Genomic DNA, 26,107 nt, shown 5'->3' with positions numbered 1-26,107 from the left:
CGCCCTGCGGCCGACCCCAATAACCAACCAACCCCCTCCGTGCACTGGGTTCAAGTGTTTTTTTAGGCTTTGATGAATGATGTAGTTAGAATGAGATATATTTTAGGAAAAATGTTAAAGAAAAATTTATTTGACAAGTAAAAAGAGATGGATCACCTTTCAGTATGTACCTTAAACATTTCAAGTTGAAAATAAATTAAAGTAGGCAAACTACGAGACACACATTTCGACTACAACCCTCAGCATTCATTGTGAGGGTCAGCGACCTTAACCACTAGTCCACAGTCTATTTTATTTTTCTTTCTTTATTTCTTTCTTTTAACTTGGAGGACCGTGGGGGGAGCCTCAAGTCCTCCAACGGTCTATCCGGCTCCAGACTCCTGCGAGAGCTGACATTGCTCCCACAAGCAGAGAGCTGCTTTAAATAGCAGCTCCCTGCTTTCAGGAGCAATGTGTTTATCTCTTTCCGATGAAAATTCTGCTTTCTGCAAGGAGGAGAGGTATGACCGTGCCTGCTTGCAGAAAGCGCAGTTTGTTTGCTTCAAACAAAAGCAAACAGCTATGTCCTGGGGATGGGCACCCCAGAACTAGCAGTAGCCAGCCTTGGAAGGCAGTGGTCCCCATGACCATCATTGGCTCCTTGAGAGGGGGGCGTGTAGCCCCCTCCAATGTGAACTAGCACCCGGGAGGTGGTGGTCTCCGGGGCTGCGGTAGGGGGCCACGAGGCCCCATATTATTATGTTTAAAGCCCTGGGGAGGTGGAAGTTCCTGGGGCTGCAGACAGACTGCACGCCCCCCTGCATTCATTTTACTTGAGAGCCCCGGGGAGTTGGCAGTCTCTGGGGCTGCGCGGTACCCCCCACACTGATTTTACTTTAAAGCCCCAGGAAAGTGGCTGTTCACAGGGCTGCGGGTGGGCTGGGTTGCCCCCCTCACACTCATTTTAGTTTAAAGCCCTGAGGAGGTGGCCGACCCCAGAGCTGCAGGGGGAGTGGGAGGAAGTGGCCCCCCGGATTTCATTGTATATTCAGCCCGGGGAGGTGGCCATCCCCTGGGCTTCAGCAAGCCCAGGAGGGGGCCTGTGCACCCTCCTCCTTATTTTTGACATGCCCCCAGGACATGGCCCACCTGGGGGCTTCATTAAAAACAAATGTTGGAGCCCACTGTGGATACCCGACTCCATTGAAAATTCACAGCAAAAATCTTTGGCTTTCAACACTTCAGTGCTGTGATGTTGGTAGCCAATCAGATATCAGTACGAAATCGGGAGGGATTGCTGAGCCTTTGCGTCCCTATATACACAAATTTGGATTTTCTTTATTTCTCAAAAACTACGGAACGGATTCACACCAAATAACAAAAAGGTTGCTTTCTGGACGAAGAGCTACCTTTCTGCCTGATTTGGTGTAATTCTGTCCAGTGGTACTGGTGCTATTCTTGTTCAAAATCCCTATGGAAAAATGCATGGGGGAAAAGTGTTTTGGGCCCAACCCCCCCACCTTTTCTTAGCACCCACTTGACGAATCACCCTGAAACTTACCAGACAGACACTGAAGTGAGCGTCATATTTTTTGGGGAAAATTTTTTGAAGATTCATCTAACGCTGCCAAAGTTATAAGCTAAAAATGCTTTTTTCTATAGAAACAAGGTCCTAAGTATAACTACAGATTGTCAACTTTTACTAGGTAATATATATAGAGATAGATACGGCTATAGATATAGATACAGATATAAATATATAATTTAAAGTGACATAGTTATATGTTATTAGGATTTTAGCTTACGTTTAAGAAAAAAAAAAAACACTAGAAATGTACTGGGGAAAAAACCAAAGGTTAAATGGTATTACAGTTAAGTGTTAAAATAACACAAAAACTAAAAAAAAACCACTGTCCTTCTCCAGTTATACTTTACAGAACTAACCAGGGCTGGCTTTAGGGCTGGTGGCACACAGAGTGACAATCTTTTTTGGCGAACAATTTAATACCCCCATCACCCCACCCATATAACCTCCTTCTTGGATTCTCTCGCTACCACCCAGCAAGAGTAAAAGTGCCTCTCGTCTCTCCATAGACCGTCTCTCACATACATTTCATTTGTTTTAAACCGCTGGTAAAGACTGGCTTTACTAATCTACTCATCTATCCACCTATAATACACATCTGTTCTTTGCAGCAGGCATATTAACACACTGCACTACTTTTTGGCGAGTCAAAACTGCCCCCAGAAATAACTCTTATACCTCCTTCTAGCAGGAACATTAATCACAAGAGTTATCTCGACATTTTTACTGCTGCCTGAAGCTGGACACGCCAGGAACTCTGCAGCAAGTGCTTTTAAATCGCAAGGTATTGCTGAACACAGTGACCCCATCCCCCCCCCCCCCCCCCGGCTGCCCAGAAGTCAGTGACCCCATCCAGGTCAGCCACCAGTGTGGCTTCACCAGTCACACCACCCTAAAGCTGGCCATGGAACTAACTATTATTTACACCCCACATGATTGTTAATGACATTACATATTATATTACTCATGACATGTTAAACATCATTGATGACATCACTGATGACATCTCAGATTACTTAATTGATGACATTGCTTCAAGTTGTGGAGAGACAGTCAGATCACTTGGTCCAGCGCACTGAGATGACCTATGGGGAAAGAAACTACCTTGGCCAATCAGATCACTCCTTTCTTCAGTTTACAGTACCGCAGGAGTCCTCTTTGACCAACTGTCCCGAGATCAATAAAATGTTAACCCTATGACGCCCACTCCGAGCACCTCTTTAAAAATAGATGTCTCAGATACCTGAACCGATTTATACTAAATCATGAAAAACGCATGGTTTCTTCATAAAGTTCTAACTGCTGCCAGTTTTGGTGTAATTCCCGTTCACCTGTTTTACCTGTATCATTTAGCAACATTTCCTATTGGAATTAACGTAGGAAAACAAAGTTTTGACACCTTTCCTTTTTCTCGGTCAACCCTTGGTGCATAATCAGCAAACTTTTCAAGAAGATGCTGAGGTGTGGTTTTTTTATTTTTTATTTTATTTTATTTTTTTAGAAAGCTTTGTGTAGATTAGCCTAGTACCATAGTTATTCGCAAACAAATGCTCTTCTTACGGAAATTCGAACCTAACCGTAACTACACAGTGGCGATCACCACTGTGTGATTAAAATATATGTATATATTTATATAGCTATAGAGAGCTGTACATGTGTTGGAATATGGATGAAGAAGTGCATCTTAACTAAGAGATGGTGTCTCTTTATGTGACTTTCACCGCTGGGTTCAGTATTCATGTTGATTGAGTAGCTTTATGTATTTGATGCTGTATTATTAAATTCCCTATTTTTTATTCTAGGGACATGACTCATCTATGGGCCTGGTGAATTTCCTCGAACGCCCCTCATCTGAAGACTGTGTTCTGGTTCAGGTTCTGAAGAAGCAGGGTGCTGTCCCTTTTGTGAAAACAAACGTTCCACAGTCCATGCTAAAGTAATCACATTTTATTATTCGTTTTGTAACAATTCTTACATGCTCAAGGGGAAACATTTCTGAATTAGTACGCTAAATTCAGTTTACGACCGGACCTCGTATTTTCCTAGATTATGAAACACCGCCACCTTGTGGCATGAGCCAGACACTGTCCCAAATGATTAAACATTTACAAAAAGCTCTTTCCTTGTTCCTCTGTCCTGATGAACACACAGGGCACAAGCTCAGGGTACAGAAGGTGTATACCCACTCTTTTCACAGGGTGGGTCCTGTCCACCCTGCCAACAAAGTGGGCTTCACTGAAATATGTTGAACTCGTCTCAGTGTAGTGTTCAGACACCGGGACACATTCAGCAGCGCCTGCGCATTGTCTGTTTCGTTCCGCACAGCAAAGTGGAGGTGAGTGGGCTTTGTCATTTTAAATTCTAGCTGGGCCCAAAATGATTGCAAAAACAACAAGGTGATGGATAGAATGCTTGAATTAATCTCAGCCACGGGCTATCGCTCTGGGACACATCCTAATCGATGTTTTTTTTGCCCACTATGCCACCCCAGGTTGGACCCAGCCATTTGCAAGTCAGTCTTGACCCTGCTCCCTATAAGAACAGTCCAGCCAGAACCTCCAGGCCAGGTCCTCCCTGGACCGCAAACAGGCACCATGAGTCCGGTGTTGGGGTGTCCTCACTCATCAGCCAGAGTAGCTTGAATCCAGTGGCACAGTGAGCACAGAACTAAGTCTCGTCATACCTTTCCCATTAGCGAAGAACAAATGATGGACTGAATGCTGGACAACTGCAAACATTCACCTCCAGTAACAGATCTGGGTCTAAATCCAAAGTTTGTTTGCTGGCCTGACAGTTCAGGCTGGACTGAGACTGCTTGAGTCAGTGAGACCAAATGATTCAGGGTGTGTAAAAGTGAGTGCAAGTGCGAATGAGAGCAAGTGACTGAGACTAGATGGGAATGAGTGAGAAAGTAAGCAAGTATGAGTGAAACCTCTGAGAAATTTAGATTAATCATCGGAATTTGAGCCAAGGATTGCAGCAGTTTTTAGAGTTTACCAGCTGCCAGCGACAGCATGGTAAAAGGAATCGGCAGAGCCAATACATCTCAAAAGTGAGACCCATTGTTTTGCCAATTCTTGTTTTACCTGTGCCTGCCCACGGCCTGGCATGGTGTTTACACTGCAGTGTATGTGTGGGGTGAAAGAGAGACACCATTATCCTGAGACCGGCCTTTTCCATAAGAACTAGAGAAAGGAGCCCCAATACTTATGGATGAGCTGCTGCTATTCCCTGTCCATGTAGAAACCGCCCCTTTTTGACGTACAGCCATTCAGCCTATTGTTAATGAATGCATAATGTATTGAGATGGTTGTACACATTGATGGGGCTGTCGGCAGAAGCGCCTTACAAGTACAGTTGTTAGTTGTCCGCCTGCCCATCTGTAGGGAGCTGCTGGTGCTTCTCTGCAAGCCTCCTGCCGCTTAGTGTGATGTGCTACTGCCTTGCCCAGGGAGACTTCATCCACTCACTGAAGAATGGTCCTAGTGCTGCTCTGTCAGCCTCCTTCCACATAGTGCAGCGTGCTGCTGCTGCCCTGCTGGACTCCCATACATCCCCTGCAGAATGGTCCTAGTGCTGCTCTGTCAGCCTCCTTCCACATAGTGCAGCGTGCTGCTGCTGCCCTGCTGGACTCCCATACATCCCCTGCAGAATGGTCCTAGTGCTGCTCTGTCAGCCTCCTTCCACATAGTGCAGCGTGCTGCTGCTGCCCTGCTGGACTCCCATACATCCCCTGCAGAATGGTCCTAGTGCTGCTCTGTCAGCCTCCTTCCACTTAGTGCAGTATGCAGCTGCTGCCCTGCTGGACTCCCATACATCCACTGCAGAATGGTCCTAGTGCTGCGCTGTCAGCCTCCTTCCACATAGTGCAGCGTGCTGCTGCTGCCCTGCTGGACTCCCATACATCCACTGCAGAATGGTCCTAGGGCTGCTCTGTCTATCTCCTTCCACTTAGTGCAGTATGCAGCTGCCGCCCTGCTGGACTCCCATACATCCACTGCAGAATGGTCCTAGGGCTGCTCTGTCTATCTCCTTCCACTTAGTGCAGTATGCAGCTGCCGCCCTGCTGGACTCCCATACATCCACTGCAGGATGCTCCTAGTGCTGTTTCTCATAGTGCAGTGAGGTGCAGCTCAGCCCAGCATGTTGCTTACACCCACCAGGATTTATCTGGCATCCCATCTTGTGACACCTCGAGTCAGCATTGGTGCTTTAGCCAATAGCACTTGGGGTGCTGCCCTTGAAGTCCATGTGTCCCGAGTGAAAGAGAAACTACAACACAGACTGGTGTCACCTTCGATTGGTATATTATTGCTTGTGGGGTGATGGTTTGTAAGCAAAGGCTTATGTGTCTTGTATAGATAACCACCCAGCTCCCTTGTCTCTGTACAAGCTCATGTACACTTTGTAAGGTTTAGGAGAACAGGCACAGTGGGTTCTGCGAGAGAAGGAAGGGGGGAGGAGGGAAGGGGAGACCGAGAATGAATGGATGGATGGAAAGAGAGAGAGAGAGAGAGACAGAGAAATGGAGGGTGGGAGTAAGAGACCTGGGCTGCTTTTAACATTTTTGCCTCCGCTGATTTTGATTTCGAGCCCGGCCCTCACACTCGTATATAACTTGAACCCCAAAGGTCTGTCTAAAAATCCATCCTACTCTGTCATTGGATAGCCTTTACGTAAAATAACAAACCCCAGTCTTTGAGGCGTTTATATAAATGTTCAGAAAAAAAGTTCAGATTTCGTTTTTATCAACAGCTCAACTTTCTGAATGCTTCTCTGTGCTCCCAGTGTTCTGTCCTTGAATACAAATCCATAAGAAAGTTATGGATCTTAACAAGGCAATCTGAGATCTGTGTAGCAAGATCTGTCCGCAGCAATATGGTATAATGGCATAATGATTGCATAGCAAAGATGCTGTGGGCTACGAGGTCCACGCACACAACGTATACCCAGATATCCTAGATGGCCACCGTCTCTCTCCCAAATCCGCAGGACTTCAGGGCACGCTGCAAATGATCATTGTCCGAACATTGCAGCATCACACATTCTCCATGGAGGAGGCCTCAGTCCAGACCGCGCCGACAGTCCAGGATGGCGGTGTATTGCTCCCATGCACTTCTCCCATACCATGCAGTTAGCAGGGCCTCCAGGCCCACTTCTTAACACAACCCCAATCTATAATTCTGTGTAGGTAAGCATGCACAGTATGTATATGCATTGTAGGGATATAGGTGCACAGATAGGTTGTACAGCTGGCAATGTAAGCTGGCAAAATGCAATTTTTTCACAGCCTTGCTCAGAAGAAAATCATGATTTTTTTAAAGACATGGAAGCTTTTATATTATGCAGACCCCCTTTAGTGCCCTCATAAAAAGAATGAACTAAGCAAAAACTTCAACTTTGAGAACACCTAAATATTCTTGAACATGCACAAAAATGCTGAACCCACACTACTCTTCCATCGTTCTTGCAGCAGTTAAACTTATCCGTATCTGCTTCTGCATCCAGCTGAGACGGACCATCCCCAATCTTCCATTTGAAAGACCTTAAATTCTCCATCATCTTTTTCTAAGTGTAACTTGCTTTAAAACAACAAAGCTTTGGAATATCTGCATTTTATGGCAAGGTGCAGTGGCCATCTTTGCACATTCAAACCCTGCCAAGACATTTTTCGCAGCACTATGGCTTAAAACAAAACTGCGCTGCTTAAAAGTAGAATCACCTGCCCAATTAGCCAACTTTAAAACAGCACTCGCACTGCCCCTAGCAACCTCTGCCTTGCTCGCCATAGCAACATGCACATCCACAGCAGTTTCCTTCATCACCTTCTTTATCCAGTGATCCAAAGTCAGGGTTGAAACTGGACAGTGAAGAGGTTTAAAGTACATGAATAGCTGTGAGTCTCCCTGACTGTCTCAACCCATCAGTCCTAGCCTCATATGCTTTCAGACACTTTACAATACTCAGGCTCTCCTGACCCACAAACACTGAATAAAAAGTAGTCCTGGGCATAGTATTCATCTTCCTAATACAGAAATAGACTCCTTCCAATTGATAACACCCGGAAGAAACCTCTAAAGCTGAATAACTGACATTCCTGTAAGAGATTAAATAAAGAAGCATCACCAGTTTTAGAGAAAGATCACAAATTCAAATTCCTATTCTGCCCCCACTCTTGTAGTTTTCTGAAAACAACAATTACATCCCATACCGGCAGATGCCTAGCCACAGGAGGGGCTTGTAACTGGACACCTCTTACCAATCTCTTAACTAGAGCATTTGGTCCAGCTGCAACTCAACGTCGAAAGAAATCCAGCCCAAATTGCCGACCTGCACAGATTTTCTGTACTGTACACCTACACTAAAAATCTCTGTCAAAAAATATCAGTACATGAACTAAAGATGCTGAAACAGGTTCTGAGCCCCTTTCTAAACACCACTGAACCAGACATCTCTGGCCCAGGATTCCCTGATGAGATCCAAAGCACTCAACAATATTCCTGTATTGAAATCTGATTCCCTTCGGTATTGATTAAGCCAGTCTGCAAATTTCTGTCTCAATACAGCATTACATATTTGCAAGCATAAGGAGCACATTTCTTTGTCTCGATCGTTTGTTTTCCTTTCTGACTCTCCTAGTCAAACCAAAATAGCATACAGGGCACATATGATCTTTTCCTTTGTTAGGCGATATGTTATTTCGCCGCACAATCAATTAAGATTTAATCAAATACAAAGTGAAAATGAACAACGCTTGTGGTATACATAAGATTCCTATAAAGCACAGTCCATTGTGAATATGTTAACCCGAAGAGTTGAGCATATTTCTTTAGTTCACATAAATCCACCCTGAGGTGGTTCCGTTTTGAGGGGAACTTAAGTCTTTATCAATTCATAGACCAAGGTATTTGTTAGAGTTAAACCTTCCACTGTTCAGTAGTTTAAGAATGAACTTCTTGTAGAAGATAATTGATCAGTGCAATTCAGTCTGTCTTTTTTTGACCTTATCAAGACAAGATACCTGTAGACAATTCACATTAAATCCGAGTGAGGCTCAGTGACATGATCATCTGCTAGATTTGAATATAATCAGTCACCTGATTTCCCTGCTAATGTTGCTCACCTTTTTCTTTCTGCAACGTCAATAGTTTAATAAAAGTTATGTATCTGGAAATCTGAGTTTTAACTCTTGACTCTGAACTAAGTTTGCCTTGACCCTGTTTGCAAAAATAAAAACCATGATCTTTTGTAATGCGAACCACCAATTCCATGTGCTCTATTGACCACTTTCTGGACTGAACCATATTTAAAACATTGGCCAAATAGACAATCAAACAGACACCTCTTCTCCTCAACCAAGCCACCACCCAGTGATGCCAGGGAACCAACTGTATATTCTATCAGCCCAACCAAAAAACTTTTCCCCAAAACCTTTTCTGATATCATTCCACTCCTTTTAGATCGCAAAGGAGATGCCCACGTACTTAGACATCTCTTTCAAAAGATTGTCTCCAAAAAGCGAACACTCGCAAGAGCCTCCCCCTTCTTTATTATCTAGCTCTGCTAGCTTAAGGTCCGTTTTCATAACAATACTCTTATGTCTCTCTACACACACTGCCGCATTAGCATTTCCTAGGAGACAAATTGCTCTGGCACCCATTGGCCCAGTTCCTCAACGACCAGGCTTGTATTTCCACAAATCTGCACACTCACACATATCAAAAACATCCCTCCGTCAGTGGGCCCAAAACACCCAGAAGTCTACCTAGACATCCTTTGTCCAAACCCTTCCCACGCCCGCGGACTGCTTTGTTAAAATGAAGCATCATTTTGGGGTCAATCTCGGCGGTAAATGCAACCTTACTGGACAAGGCCGATCTGGAACAATCAGATCTGTCAGGAAAGAACCTGATGCTTCTGTCAGGAAAGAAGCCGATGCACAATGCTAAATGCACTGCACAGTGCCTCCCGGGCCACTGGGCTCCTGATGGAAACTAACACAGGACCCTTGTGATGCCAGGTGAGGGGAAGGAGGAGGGAAAGGGCTGCTGGGAAGGTGCTCTTCAATAAATGTCTTTAAAATCTATTTCATAGAGATTTAATACTTTTTTTTTTTTTTAGTATGTGACCTTTATTTGTTTTTGAGGAAATGAAGAGAGAAGAAAGACTTGATATAATTGTTATTTTTCCACAATGTTCTCTCATAAACATAACACATAGCTTGCCCTTTCTAGCTATGATTGTCTTGTGATTATCTTCTCAAAATTGAGCGCGCTTTCTTCAGTGTAATCAATTAGTTATGCCTTAGATTCTTCACACAACCACGCTTATATCAGCGCTTAATTAATTGTGCCTTTGATTATTTAAATGACTGCACTTTTCTGAGCGCTTGATGCTTCGATACTGCTTTTATAGCTCACCTAAATTGCGCTTTCCTCCGCGCTTGTTAATTTTAAAGCAATGCCAATGATACTTTGACCTGAATTTGTATTTGTCAAAGAAAGTGCTGCTCATGGAGCTCACCCTTTGTACTTTCCTGGCGCTTCTTGAAAATCAGTGAGTCTTATTTTTCCCGGAAGAGTTTGATAGTTGGCAAAAGTCTTTTTAATTTGTAAACTGAATGCAGTTAACAGTGTTCGCTGCCAAGCAAGACAATTGCACTTCCCTCAAGCCTCTTGGTAAACAAAAGTGAGCCTTATTTTTCTTCGAAGAGTTAATTGTTGGTAAAAGTCTTTTAACTTTGTAAACTCAAAGCAGTTAACAGCGTTCACCGCCAAGAAAGAAAAATTGCTTTTCTTTCTACCTAAACAGAAAACAAAGTCAGATGTTCTAAGATGTTACTTTGATTTCTCCAAAAGCAAACCGCTTATGGTGCTTTACTAAACATCACAAAAGTGGATCAGAAGTCCCATTCACTTGGCTGATTTACGAGCGACTAATCCTTAGGAGGATTCTGATTGCAGTGAGCATACAAACTCTCCTTCCAAGATTCCATGAGTTTGTCAACTAAAAGCCAGAGAGAACTCTTCCTTTCAATCCAGACAGGGATTTTTAAATCGTAAGCGTTAGTAACTGAGTGTTTCTACCTTATAAACTGGAGACTCCCAGCCCATGGCAAGAGATCATGGTACTAGTAGTCCTGCAAAATGAAGGTTTCCTTTTTGTTTTACCAGCCTTTGTCTATGGAAATACACATGAAACGGTCATAGCCGTTCCTGATCATGACAGTGAGACTCAGACCGCAAGCGTGTCCTCACTGCTTCCGGCATTTATTTCTGAATCCAGTGCTCCACATACTAGCAACATGTGAAGCCAGAGACGATTGAGGCGAAAGGGGATGTTGCACTGAAGGAGGATCACTCCCCAAAAGTTTCAAAAAGACTCTTATCCTCATTGTCCTTAGCCCATTTGTTAGAAATGGGGTTTCTGGTTGGCTAGGGTATGCACCTCAGCCAGGCAGAACTTACCCACTCTAGTCAGGGCAAGGGAGTTACACGTCCAAGATAACCCCTGCTCACCCCCTTGGTAGCTTGGCACGAGCAGTCAGGCTTAACCTGGAGGCAATGTGTAAAGCGTTTGCACAACACACAACACACGTGACGCAAAATGTACACCACAAAGTAAACACAACACTGAGCTATGTAAAAATAATCTGTATTGCACAAAACATAATTAGACCAACAACACACGTAAGTAATACCCTGCTACCTTAGCAGTTGTCGAAGGGTTACACAAGTTACTAATATTCTGCAAGAATATGCAGTTGTCACATTAGAACACGTAAGTACGCAGGATTCTGCAACATAAGCAGTAGTCAGGAATTATAGTAAAAGGTAAATGCACTTGTCATGAACAATTCCTAAATAAAAGAACCATTAGAGAATATATCACAAGTCATATAAATACATATCAGCTAGACATGCCTAGAAAAGGAACATTAGCACATATATGTATCACCAGTAAACAGGTAGGATATATCAGACATCTGTACCTCTATATTAGGCTCCTAGAGCCTAGAGTCTCTAGAGAGTACCTGTTGGCTGGTGGAGGAAGGCACTTCCAGTGCCTGGAAATGATCACGGGGGCCCCCGGCGCTCCTGTGCGCCAAACAGGGGGGGGAGGGTGCCTCCCTCGTAGTGGGGGCCTGCCTCGGCCTCCTCGCACCCTATCCATGGGGTGGGGGCCAGGCGTGGCCCAGCAACAAGTTATGGCCCAAAACCGGGAAGGGACCTCCGACAAGGTCTCCTTTCCCCTAGGCCGTCGCGAAGAGAAAGTTGCCCAAATAAAGGAGCATTCCGCTCCTAGGGCAGAGACCGGAGAAGGGGCGCTCCTCGCACCTCCTCCGTGTCCTGCAAGTGGCCCTGTGAGCCTGGACCCCTCCGGGGGCCTGAAAAAGCACTCGCGTGCACCGGAATCGGTGTGCGAGTGTTCGTGAGCTGTTCCCGGCCGCCGGGACGCTCCCAGGAAGAGAGGAGGCGGCCGGTGCCCCAGGGGCGCTCGCTAGGAGCGCGCCGGCTCCACTGAGGTTTCTTTGTGCCCCGGGGGCACCCAGTTGAGCGCGGACCTCGCGCTAACAACAGCCCAGGAACCCGGGCTGCGCGGTGACTCAGAGGGCAAAAACAAAGCGGTTCTGAATGCGCTGATGCCCCAGGTTCCCAATTCAACGCTCAGGTCAAATCTGCAGCCTGGGCTGCGGCAGTGACTTTTCCTCAACAACGAAGGAGTCCCTTTGGGAAAGCGCTGGGGGCAAAGTGGCAGGAGGGTTGGCAAGGGCCACAACACCCTGCCCCTGGGAGCAATCCACAAGAAGAAGAAGCGCAGGGCTGGTGGGCCCAGCTACAGGCCAGCACAAGGGGTGCAGGTGATGGCAGATCCTCCTAGTGACCAGACAGGTCACAGGTCAGCACAACAGCAGCAGTCCAAGGTGGTTTCCTGGGGAGTCCATTCATCAGCGTTCTGTGTCCAGTTTCAAGTTCCAAGAATGTTCAAATTGTGGGGAAAATTCCCCTGTACTTATAGTCAGTTCTTACAGTGTTTTTCAATGGTAGGGAGAGGAGGTTCCAGCCAGTTACAACTGGTTCTGGGAGTGCCCCCTCTCTCCTTTCAGCACATGCTCCAAACATCAGTGGGGGGTTAATGACCCTATTGTGTGAGGCCAAGGCACAGTCTTTACAAATGCAGGTGTGCCCCGTCTCTCCCTTCTCTCAGCCCAGGAAGGCTTTACAATATGTAGATGCACCTCTGTGTCACCTCCACCCTCCCTGTGTTCAGGCTGTCTGAGAAGTATGCACAAAGCCCCAACTGTCACTCTGCACAGACGTGGATTGGAGACAAGCTGAAAAACACCGAAATCATAAGCACAGATAAATGCGCACTTTCTAGAAGTGGCATTTCTGTGATAGTAATAAAAAATACACCTACACCAGTAAGCAGCATTTCTTATCACTGTCACAACCATACCAAACATGCCTACACTACCCCTCATAAATCAGACAATACCCCTTACACCTAAGGCAGGGCATTTCCAATGCAATCCTATGAGAGGGCAGCACTCACAGCAGTGAGACACCAAGTTAGGCTGTTAGTCACTACCAGGACAGGCCACGCAACATGGCACATGTCCTGCCTTCTACATACATGGCACCCTGCCCAAAGGGCTAGCTAGGGAGTACCTTAGGGGTGACTTACATGTAGTAAAAGGGGAGTTCTGGGCATGGCAAGTAAATTTAGATGCCAGGTCCCTGTGGCAGGAAACTGCGCACACAGGCTCTGCGCTAGCAGGCCTTGGATAGGTTTGACAGGCTACTTCAGTGGGTGGCGCAAGCAGCGCTGCAGGCCCACTAGTAGCATTTAATTTACAGGCCCTGGGTATAGGGATACCACTTTACAGGAGACTTATAGGTAAATTAAATGTGCCAATCAGGTATAATCCAATCATACCAAATTTGTAAGAGAGAGCACATGCACTTTAGCACCGGTTAGCAGTGAAAACGTCAGCCAACAAGGGTCAGAAAAATAAGGAGGCAAAAGCAAAAAGTCTGGGGAATGACCTTGTAAAAGGGCCAGGTCCAACATGACCCCCTACCAGCCCAAAGCCAGGGGAGAACAATCAATACCTTGATGGACTTCCCTGATTAGGGCCATAGAACCAGGACCCTGGCCCGCAACTGCAGGGCCATGATCCCGTTCTACGCCAATCTGAACCCAGTTGAATTCCTCTGTCTATGCTCCCAAGACAATCTAAGCTAACCCAGGGAGGAGTCCTAGTTGTCTGCGGCCAGAGCCAGGTCCCAGGCAAGCCCGGGGCCGCTGGCCTCTGAAACCTCTCAGAGTGGGGGGCGGGAGCCCCAGGTGCATAGCATCCTGTTTCCACTCTCCTTCCCACCAGTTCAGGAGCTACCCTCAGCCACTGGCCATCTAGCCTCGGGACTGGTCCCGTAGCCTGAATAGTGCTCAGGGGAGAATCTCTCCTCCTGCCCCTCCTTCTAGGGTTCCGCCTCCTCCGAGAAGGAGTTGTACCCCCAGAATCCAGAACTGCCAGGGCGCTTGTTACAATCGTCTTGGTCAGCTCATCCACCAGTTCAGAGGATCCCCCCTGTAACTGGTCTCCCAACCCAGGGCCCTTCCCCGCTGGCTGAGCTGGGGTCAGGAAAGAGCCTTTCCTCCTTCGCACCCTCCCATCAGGAGTGATACCCCCAGAACTAATGGTAGAGAGACTAGGGACAGCCTTTTCCACCTCCTGGTCAAGGGAGCTACCCTGGACCTGGTTTTCCAACCTAGGGACAGTACCCTTGGGCTGGTTCTCCAACCTAGGGACGGTACCCTTTTGCTGGACATGAGTTAGGGGAGTGTCCTCCCTCAAACTCTCCCTTACAGGAACTGAATCCCTAGGGCATGCATCTTCCAACCTAGGGACGTTACCCTTTTGCTGGACAGGAGTCAGGGAAGTGTCTTCCCGTGAATCCCCTCTTGCAGGAACTGAATCCCTAGAGAATGCATCAGTAGAGAGGCTGGTTACAGCAGTCTCTATTTTCAGATCTAGGGGGTTGCCCATGATCTGATTTTCCAACCTAGGGACGATACCCTTTTGCTGGACAGGAGTCAGGGGAGTGTCCTCCCTCAAACCCTCAAAAGGAAGCACCGGCACCCCCATCTGCGGGGTGGTGCTGCTGATCTCCAGAGTTGGAGCAACCCTGTTCCCAGGTGTCCCCCCTTCTCCTTCAGACTTTAGAACATCCTTTTTACAGGATTGGTCTTTGGTAACGACTACTCTCCTGCCTTGGGGTCCCTCCCGGGTACCTTCCAAGACCTGCTGCGGAGGACAGGTCCCTGTGGATCCTGCACCCTCCCCGCTCAGAACGTTGTCGGGATTGGTTAAATTCTCGCCTCGGTGTACCGATAAGGAGCCCTCTAAGGCATACGTAAGAGGATAGGTCCTTAACAATCCTACTTCCTCCCCGCTGAAAACCTTACCTGGAACAGTTAAATTCCAGCCTAACATTTGTCTCCAAGACTTCTCCTCATCCCTATCAGAGGCAGAAAACAAACATGATCTCACTACATTCCTAGCATTTTGGAACTTGTCAAAAGCCACTGCTGTTACCCTTTTTCTTGTCTTTTGTATTCTTATCTTTTGTCCCTTTTTGGGCTATTCCCCTTCCAATATCACTAGGACCATCATGTCCTTTCATGCTTTGTCCCAATGGGTGACCTGCCATGCAAATACCAGGCAAATGTTTTCTTTTCCTAGTCACACTCTTTCTCTCAAAGTCTCCTTTCGTCACTTCCCACATTCTTGCCCATTGACCATAACTTTCCTCACCACAGAATCACAAATATTTCTGCTACTTTTCCACACACACATCCAAGTGCCTACCTAATTCTTCAGCCTTGTCCACAAAATCTTGAATTTTCTCCTCCCAACCTTTTCTCATTAAAATGATTTACTACCATGGTCAACTCCACCTTAATGCAATTTTTATTTTTTGTGTAAGCAAAATTTACATTGTAAATAAGCTGCAAAAATACTGTGAAGAACTCTCTTCAGATTGGTCTCCACACACAGTCGCTGAGAATCACCAGATGAAAAAGCCTGAAAAAATAGTTTGCAATACATAATCCAAAATTATGGCTACCCACTCTCCTCCACCTCCAAATAGACATTTTCCCAAAGCACCAAGATACTTGCTGCACGTATCTGTGCATACCGCGGCTTGTGAGTGCCACAAAGAAAAAGCATTGGCAAAGCCAATAGGTCTCCCCTTTGCGAAATGTATTGCTTTGTCAATATTTTTTTAGCCATGTTGTACAACGTCTGTACAAAAGGATTATATCATAACACGTGTATGTGTGTGTGTATATATATATATATATATTTGTACCTAGTGGCGGTGGAGGGTAGCTCTACATAAGTAGGCATTTCAATAGGCTATCAATTTTTTTGTTGCTAATAACTTTGGCACCATTTGACAAATCTTCGGAGTTTTCCCAAAAAGTGCTCTTTGTTTTGTCTCATTTGCGAATGGAAAATTTTGGGGTGATCCGTCAGGTAGGGGCTGAGAAAAAAGAAGATGCAAAATGCATTTCATGAAGATTTCTTTAAGAAGCATTACTGCAAAAATTGCTGAACGGAATTACACCGCATTTGGCAGAAAGCTAGATCTTGGTCTGCAGACTGATGCTTTTTAGGGTCGAGCCTGCGTTGCATGCGCTCGCGCATGCGTATCGCAGTGAGACGCTTTAGTGTTTAGAAAAGGGCTCGGAGCCCTGTCAACCTCAGGTCAGTGTTTTTCATTGGTTCGTGGGCTTGCCTAATACAATCTGCTTGCTTTCATTAGTCGAAGGCATGCATACGTCATGCCTTTTCCGGTGGCTAGCCCTCCTCGAACGCAGCGACCAAGTACAGAAAACATGCGAGGCTCGCTGTTTTCCATCGGGCTCGTGGACTTCTTTTTCTCTAATTTACGAGCGCGATCTCGCTTGGCAGAAGTCGAGCGCTTTACATAGTTAATTTCACGTTTTCGGGTTATGTACATAAATGCACTTTTGCCCGATAGGTGAAAAGACGGGTTAGGAGTTTACAGCGCGATCAGCTCTAACATGAGCAAATGCGAGACCCGTTGCATTGCAAATGCTTGTTCTGATTTGGTGTGAATCAGTTGAATAGTTTTTGAAAAATTAAGGTTCAAAATATTTATAAATCTGGATGGCTGGGTTTGCCAGAGTCTCGCATCAGCGCCATTTTTAAAATATAGCATTCTATTTGGCCCAGGGAGCTTCTTTTCCCTTGGGCAATCTTGTTCCCGTGGGAGTCAGACTTTTGCGGGAGCGAGTGCTCTTATTGGCTGGCAGCAACATGAAAAAATATTTCGGCAGCCATTATGGGACTTGGTCCCCTGTACGTAATTAAAATAATAATAATAATGATCATATAAAGGGTCAGGCAAGATTTTTTTCACTATATTCCCGTGATCAAGGCCTGGCTGGGCTGAAATGCGTTGGGTGAGAAGCCACAATAAACATCAATTTCAGCACAACTGCAGCTGTATCTGGGTGTATCTTCGAAGTTAAGATACCGTTTTCTGCTTGATACGGGTTGCCAGACCCGAGTCTGGACTGCCCAGCACAGCTGAAGAGCGCCAGTAGATTTGCAGTATATATATATATATATATATATATATATATCAAAGGTTACAGTAACATTCTATTTAGGTGAAATGTTTAGTGATAATGTAACGTTGTAAATGCAACAAACCACAGACATTTACCAGTTATAGTTAGTTCAAGTTAAAATAACTCATGTTGTAAGGTAAGTGTAACCCGCGCCCCTTTCAGGGAGTAAGAGCCTTAAAGTTACACTTCGCCACAACAGCAAAGTCTAAGATAAACAGATTGCTGCTATTTAAAGCATCCCCCATTTTTTCAGGGTTGAGACATTGGCATCCTCAAGAAGATTAATTTCCAAATCTTGGATTTATGTAAGTTTCAATAGAATTCATTAATAATAAGTAAACCTTCATGATAAAATTTCATTCTGTTGATTGTTAGAATAGAATTCCGCAATTAACATTTAACAGCAAGAGGGTTAGCTCTCGCTAAAAGGAAACAATAATTGTTACCATTACTTAAGACAATATCTCAACAATGGTACAATATAGGACCTAATAGGCCTTTTTACTTTTATTAGGAAAAGGAATAATACTGTTGACAACTTCCAATAAGAAATATACTGGGAGTATTGCATTAGATGACCTTGGATTAAATAGGTGAGTGGTCCACTGCCTAGCATATTATATACATTTAAATAATATAAATTCTAAAATCCTTTCCACTTTGGCAAAATTATAATAGATATAATTCCCCTTGTCTCTAGGTGCTACCAATTCGGAGAAATCCCCAGTCCTGATGATGACCCGTTTCTGATTTATGTCTCAATAAGGGTCGAAACGTCAATAAAAATGATCAATGTGGACTACTGTAGAAATAATATAGTGACTTCAAGACTCCTGGGTTGAAGGAATCTTGTGGAAGCTCACTGTTTGTTGTTTTTAACCACATTTTGTATATATTGTACATAACACTGGCACTTTATGTATCACAGCATTCACTTTCACTGGGTTGTTTTTTTAAGAGCACCTAAAAATTAATGATTAAGAATGAATTTTAAGTTTATTTACAATAAAAAGGTCATACTGAATGTTGTTGCAAAGAAATAAAATGCATAGCAACTTAAAAATATGATAGTGAATATAATCACTTATTTTTTACCCTGGAAGTCTAGGTATATACTTCCCCCTTCTTGACCAAAATGTTGCATTTACTAATATTTACCTACCCAGGCCTAAGGTTTATTCGGTGATACCTCTTTTTTCTTTGACTGTGTGCATCCAGATTTGCATACAGGACTTGGCCTGCCTCCAGGCCCTGTGACTAAACCCCGAGCAGGCTGTCAACCCACGCTGCACATAAACTTCCCTTGGGCCAAAATGTATAAAGGACAGGGGGTGTTCAGCCCACCTCTCAGATCCTTATTTGACCCCAGAGACCCAATCCCCTGGTGTCAAATGCAATTAAACATGGTAGGGGACCTCCCTGAGCCGCCTTAGGTCCCAGTGATCCCATTGCCTGTGGCCAAATTATAAGGGGAGAGGGTATGTGCCCCCTCCTCCCCTTGACCCTGTGACCCCATCCCTGGGGCTAAATACATAAAAAAAGAAAGGGGGCCATATAGCCCCCACCCTGAGCCTTATTAGGCCCCAGGGAGCCCATCGCCGGGGCCAAATACAATAACGCAGAGGGCTTTGTAGCCTCTTCCCTGAATGTTCATAGGCCCCGGGGACCCCATTCCCCGGGGGCCTGCCTTAAATATAGATTGGTGCCCACTTGGGATACCCACTAAGTACCACGTAGTGGGCGGTGGGGGAAACCCCACGGTCCTCGTGGCCCGCTTGACAGATCACCCCAGTAGATAACATTGTTCCTGCACGGAGGGAGCAGCTATCTATAACTGCTTCCTTCAATCGGGAGCAATGTCTGTTTTATTTAGAGAGTGCAGGAAAACCGTACATAAGTTTGCTCCCGGTTGGTGGGAGCATGTTTAAATTTCCTGCTGACTGGGAGGAGACTTCTGTTTGGTGAGAGATTAAGAATTACTCCTTCCAGACGAGAGCACATGGTAGTGCCGGCAGGGAAACTACTGTGTCCAGGGGATGGGCCCCCCGGGACACAGTAATTGAGTAGATCCCCCAGATGCTTTAAAGGCTAAGGGAGGGGGCGGGCTGCATGGCCCCCTCCCTTTAAAGTTATTTATGGCCTCGGGGGATGTGGTCTCCAGGGTGTTTTAAGGCTCAGGGATGGGGTGGCCGCATGGGCCCTGCTCCCCCCCCTTTTTTTTTTTTTTAATTGATTTATTGATTTCGGCATAGGAGATGGGGTCCCTGGGGCCTATCCAGGCTCAGGGAGGTGAGCCGCCTGGCCTCCTCCCTTTTTTTAAAGAAATCATCCCAGGGCTAGGGCCTACAAAGGCTAGGAGATGAGGCCTGCATAGCCCTCTTCCCTTGACAGATATACATGGCTCCTGGAAATGGAGTCCTTGGGCCCAAAATAGGCTTGGGGAGGACAGTCCTACTCACGCCCTCCTCATCGTTTTTTTTTTTTTTTAAAGGTGGCTGCCATTTTCTTCTTTATTGCCATGATCCTGTGAAAGTCCTCTGAGATGGTGGCAAAAATGACAGATTTTTTTTATTTTTACTTTGGCTCCCGGGGAGGGTTCCTCTGGGTCCCCTCCTACAGGGCCAGGGGGACAGGGTATCCCTACCCTTGCCGCCTAAAATGTTTTTTTTTTCTTCAAACTTCAGAACAGGGGACTAACTCCCTAAGTTATATAATGGCCAGTGACATTTTTCTCATGTTGCTGGCAGTCAGTCAGAACCCTCGCTCCCACAGGAGTTGGACTCCCGCAGGAGCAAATTGGTCTAAAGGGGGAAAAAAGCTCCTTGGGCCTATCGGAATGCTCTATTTTGTTTGTTAAATTGGGTTCAAGAGTCCTTTTGACCCAATCATCCAGATATACAAATATTTTTTAACCTAAGTTTCTTTAAAAACTACTGAATGGATTTGCACCAATTCAGAAAAAGCAAGATCTGGCTTCCTGCTAAATTTTATGTAATTTTACTGAGCAGTTTTTGCATTAGCTCTGCCTAAAGAAGTCTATGGAAAATGTATGGTGATTTTCCTTTTTGGGATCTCCTTTTTTTCTCGTCACCCGCTTGACAGATCACACCAAACTTTCCTGGACAAACTAGGCAACAAAGAGCAATTTTCTGGAACGTTTTGTGTTGTGGAGATTTGTCAGACATGATCCTAACTATAACTACCCAAGCACAGTTTGATGAATCTTAACAAAATTTTCCAAAAAACAGCAGTGGTCACTTCAGCCGCTGTCTGGAAAGTTTCAAGGGGGCTGATCCGTCAAGCAGGGGTCGAGAAAAAGAAGAGGTCCCAAAACATGTTTTCCCCATTCATTTTTCCATAGGGATTTTGAACAGCGATAGCGCCGAAACCATGGAATTGCACCCAATTTGCCAGAAAGGTAGCTTTTGGTCCAGAAAGAGGCCTTTTTTTAATTTGGTGTAAATCTGTTCAGTAGTTTTCAGTTATTAAATGAAAACCAGATTAGTATATCTATGGACGCTGATCACCCTTGGATCCTCCTTGGATCCTCTGTGGATTCAGGGGAAAAGCAAGACCCTGATTGGCTGGCCTCAACCTGACAGAAAAGTTGTGCCCGCCATTTTGTTTCTTGCATTGCGTGGGTGGGGGTGGGGGGGGGGGGGGGGGGAAACAGTGTAAAAACATACAATGGTTCAGGATACAGGTATCCTGACCCCATAGGACACATGGAGGGGTCCCTTAAGGACCCCTCATGAGCAAAACAATTGCCCCTTTTTTTCTAGCCGATCGGTGGGTTCGAGGATCCTCCTCGGAACCTGGGGAAAAGCCCTGATTGGCTTGCCACAACCTGACACCAATATTAACGTGTGTTTTTTTTAAAAAAACGATAGAAATTCACTGAAAAAAAACAAAGGTTACAGGGATGTTATAGTTAGGTTGACATTTTACCCATACAAAACCATAGAAATTCAGTAGTTAGTTATACTTATACTTATCTGAAGAAAGTATAGTTTGTGCCAGAAATTAACTTTAGGTCACAAGTTGTAGTTTCTTAACATAAGTATAACTATACGTATAACTATAACTGCTGAATTTATATTTCTGAGACGGACGGCCAAACACACATGCGCATTTAGGTGCACTCTCTCCACCTCCCACCTCCCGTGGCCTAGCCCACCCCTCCCTTCACATGCTGATGGCTGAGCCAGCAGCAGAAAAATAAAACAATAGTGAACTATTGTTTTATTTTTCTGCTGCTGGCTCAGCCAGCAGGGGTAACGCTCTTTCGCCATTGCGAAGGATCCACCCATGACCGATTGGTCATTTCATTTTTTTAACACAACTTCCAAAACTTGGTGATATCTCCACCCAGTCTAAAGTCTACCTCTCAAAACCTGTATTAATAAACATGCACCTCTGCAAACAGCTTTTGACTCGCAAAACCTTGTATAGAATCAAGTTACCAAGAGTAGTGCACTTTTTGACATTTCTCAACAAAGTTCAGAAAATATATTTCTAATTACCTGTACTTAAAGCAGTTTCTTATATACAGCTAAAGGTACCAGTCTCTCTCACTTCCAGATTCAGTCACTTCTGCTGAGCACAACCCCAGCAGGCTTCCTTCTTCTCCAAATCACCACAAACAATCTGAGCTATCCCCTGGTTATGCACCCAATCACATCACAGCATTTATTCAACCATGCAATAAGAATGGAAGCAATTGTTTGAGGTTTGGCTTTTTTTTTAACTTTCCCTTTTACTATCTCGCGAGACTCTTGACGCAGGCCCAGTAATTTTCGATGCTCGTCTTGCAAAATGCTTGCTGGATCGTAAACTATCTCATGGCAGGCTCAGGAATTTCCCCTTGGGTCTCGTGAGCCCCTTGCGAGATTACATGTGTGCGTGCAGCAAGCTTCACTCCCTGAAGCTTGTGAGCTACTCTCACAAGAGTCTTGTGGAATCACAACAAAATTGTAGAGAAATAGTATTATGTGGAAAGGAGTATCCTCTCCTCTGAAACCTATCTTACATGCAGGTATATGTAGTAGGGCGTGGGGTGAGACTGGCCTTTCCACACAGACCTCTGTCTCAGATGACACCTGTATGTAGTAGTGTGTATGGAGAAACTGGCCTCTTCAGTGAGACCCCTCTCTTGGGTGATGGGTGTGCGTAGTAGGGTCTGAGGAGAGACTGGCCTCTTCCCTCAGACCTCTGTCTCACATGAGGTTGCATAGTATTGTGTCTGCATAGACTCTCTTCTTTCCACATCTGTTTCTCAGAAAACGGGAGTGTGTAGTAAGGTGTGTGCATAGACTGGCCTCTTCATCCAGACCTCTCTCTCAGATGATGGAATTGCATAGTAGGGTGTATCGAGAGAGACATCCTCTCCACGTAATCTTCTCTTTCATATGACGGGTGTACAAAGTAATGTTTGTGTGGAAAAAGACTTCCCTCTCCAGTGAGACCTCTGTGTTGGATGACAGGTGTGAATAATAGGGTGCATACATGGACTAGCTTCTTCTGTCTCAGATGATAGCTGTGCATAGTAGGGCGTGTAGATGGACTAGCCTCTCTTGTTAGATCTCTCTCTCAGATGACTGGTGTGCATATTAGGCTGTGTACATGGACTGGCCTCTGCTGTCACAATTCAGTCTTAGATGAACGGTGTGCATAGTGGAGTGGCTTCTCCACTGAGACCTCTCTCTTGGATGACAGATATGCATAGTATGCTCAGTCGAGGGATTGTCCTCCCTGCTAACACCCTTCTCTGATAATGGATCTGCATAATAGGATGTGGTAAGAGACTATATCCTACTCACAACTCTTAAAAGTATGCATACTACAGTGTATTCAAAGATCTACTCCATACTACTGTTTATGATCCTGAGAGAGTCTCATGAGACGTAACTTATTTTGAAAATAAGAATAAATCATCAACTCATCACAGTACTTATCTCTTACACACTTCCTCTCAAAAACAGTGACCACAAAATGCATTCAGAACACATCTACCCCTTTTACTATTCATGATCCTGCAAAAGTTACACGAGTATGTAAAATAATAAAAACAATATACATTTATTTTTATAACCGTAATTATCCCTTAGACGACACCTCTCTAAATTTAGGAGGACAGCATGCCTCACTGCTGTCCCATTATATAGCTTTTTTACTTCATTTCCACAACACCTTGAATTTTTCACAGTAAAGAGTAATGGCCGCCATTTAATTCCTAATATTCTAACAGCCAGCCAATCATAGTGTGCACTATTGTGTGACTTGCAGGAGTCTATTGCTCCTGCAAGAGCAAGAAGGATCACGGGAAAAACAGGCCTCTTGATCAATCATTGGGCTCCATTTTTTTATTTGTGCTCTCACGGGAGGCCTGTGGTACTCTTGCGAGACAAACCGTTCAAATATGCAATTATTTTTTTACCTTTAATTTCTCAAAGACGACTGAATGAATTTACACCAAATCACAAAAAGCACAATCTGTTGACCAAAATCTAGCTTCCTTCCGAATTTGGCTGCCAAATGAGCAGGAGATCTGAGATTTTAAAAGTGTCATTGTTTATTTTTCTTGAATTTTTTAACTGCCGCTATTTGCATTTTGGGCATTTTACTGCCTTAACATTGCGACGGTGTCCGCCGGTCAGTGCGGGACCGCCATTTTGTGGGTTGACGTTTTAGTTGTTCGGATAAATGAGCAGACTGGCATGACCGCACAGTGGATGCGCCAAAGGCAAGCCCATCTGTGCCCAGACCGCACACGGTCCCCCTGCAGGTTTTTTCCTTCAAACTTCCACAGGCAAGGTCTACTCCAGTGCAGAGCTACTGGCACTAAACACACTGATTGTCTACACTGGCTCCCCTAAACTTATGCTGCTATTCAATAACCTACTGTCTCAATTGCACTGCCAGCACGATCATCAGGTAATCATTGATAGAACACCACCCGACCCCGCCAAGCCATCTGATCCGGGGTCTAAACTTTTGGCATTACTTATCAGCATCAGGTCTGTAATGAAACATCATTGATGATTTGTTGATTACCTGAATACTTATCAGCTCGACCTCGCTTTTATTACAGAAACCTGGGCTGACACCTCATCTGGCCTGATTTGTTGGTGGCCATTCCTCCTGGCTACTGCATTCAGAGACTTGATAGAACCCATAAAAAGGGTGAAGGGATAGCAGTAATACACAGAGACACAATGGTAGCTACTTTCTCCCCTGTTCCATCCAGTGAGTGTGAAGGTCTTTTGTTCAAAATTGAACACACAAGAAAACAATGCTTTAAAGGCCTTCTGATATATCGGCCATCAGGCCCTAGAGCTCAATTTACATTAGCTTTAGCGTCTCTTTTACAGTCTTTTACTTTAAACACTAACTATGTAATCCTAGGGGATTTCGATTTCCTTTTGGAAAATCCACAAGATCATGACGCTTGTGGACACGCTCTCCTGCATGGGTTCTTTTCAATTGATTACTTGATCCAACCCATGACTTTTGGCGCGCTCTAAATGTAATTTTCGTAATAAATCTTAGTATTCAGAACATCTCTATTTTGGAATTAACCTGATCATAATATTAACATCTCGAGGTCCACTTCAGTCAGGGCTCATCGGTCCACTCGCAGATCATTCATGTCCTGGATTTGGCATAATTTGCAAGCCTCTGAATTTAATTATCTTCTAATAACGGCCTCTCCAATGACCCAGATCAAATGTCAGAGGAATACTCCTCCTGGCTGAAATCTGCGTTCAACACCCTCGCCCCACCAAAAACCAGAACCATTACTAGAAATAAACCCTCAGCACCTTGTTTCAGTGAACGTTTGAGAGTTTTTCAAAAGAGCTGACGTAGGCAGGAGTGAATATGGAGAAATGATGATGCCGCCTCTGAGAGACTGAAATGCAAACTCTGCATTCCAGAATATAAAAATCAGTCATTAATTGAAAAGTCTGCATTTCTTACTAGGCAAATTGAACAGGCCAAAAAATCTATTTCAGACCATCAGACGCTCATTTATACCCCTTTAAGCAAGGCAGTAGGCGGAAGTCAGGCCTTTTGTAATTAAATGGTATGGGATGGTCTGGCTTTTCATTGTATAGAATCGTCTGGTAAATATGACAGCAGCAAACCTGATCTCTAAAAAAAAAAAAAAAAAAATGCAGACTACGTAGAAGCAGCTCAAAAGGAAGGAAGTGTTTTATTCCTCTTTAATAAGTGAGAGAGACATGCTGCCAGATTGTATTTTTTCAAATTGTGCCAATGCTAGAAAGCTTATTTTTTAGTTAAAATGTACACATGAAGCAATGGTAGCAACCCCAATGCAAGCGGCCAACAAGCAAAAAATCACCTTATAATGCAAAGTAATTTTCAGGCTACAATGTTCTCTCAGACGTGAAATCAAGTTGACCAAACAAAAGCCAGCTAATAAGAGTGACAATTCATCCAGCAAATGGTAAGCATGAGCAGGCTCTAAGCCCACTTTTAATTAACAAAATGTCTTGCAATGGACAGCTCATGCGATGTCTCCGGACAGACCTGAGAAAAAAAAGAAAAAAAACTGCTGCCACGTGCTCTTCCAAAGACAAGGCCGTTTCTGAATGCCTGTGCGCTCCACTGAGGTTCCCATAACCGTCTGACTCGCAGTACTCCTGGCCACGAAAGTAAAATAGCAGCCACTCTGGTAAAACATAGAAACTGTAAAGTCCCACACTGTTATTGACTAAAATTTATACCGTTAAAATCTTACCCTCCGGTCTAGACATAAAAACTGCGACCAAAGATTCCATTCTAATAGTATCCATTTCCCAAACAGATTTCTTTTTCTTTCTCAGCTATCAACACATTTCTCGCTCCAAT

At 44.7% G+C, this 26,107-nt stretch overlaps 1 protein-coding gene across 1 annotated transcript in view; it reads left to right on the top strand.

Moving 5' to 3' along the window:
• LOC138293509 (vitamin D3 hydroxylase-associated protein-like) overlaps nucleotides 1-26,107 on the top strand; it is a 314,222-nt gene that overhangs the window by 124,190 nt on the left and 163,925 nt on the right. The window contains exon 4 of the mRNA XM_069232751.1: nucleotides 3,367-3,500. Coding sequence (XP_069088852.1) covers nucleotides 3,367-3,500 — 134 coding nt within the window. The remainder of the gene's footprint in view (nucleotides 1-3,366; nucleotides 3,501-26,107) is intronic.

Source organism: Pleurodeles waltl, chromosome 4_2, assembly GCF_031143425.1.
Source record: "Pleurodeles waltl isolate 20211129_DDA chromosome 4_2, aPleWal1.hap1.20221129, whole genome shotgun sequence".
Lineage (NCBI taxonomy): Eukaryota > Metazoa > Chordata > Amphibia > Caudata > Salamandridae > Pleurodeles > Pleurodeles waltl.
The sequence above is the reverse complement of the archived record's forward strand: the minus strand, read 5'-3'. Positions and strand labels throughout refer to the sequence as shown.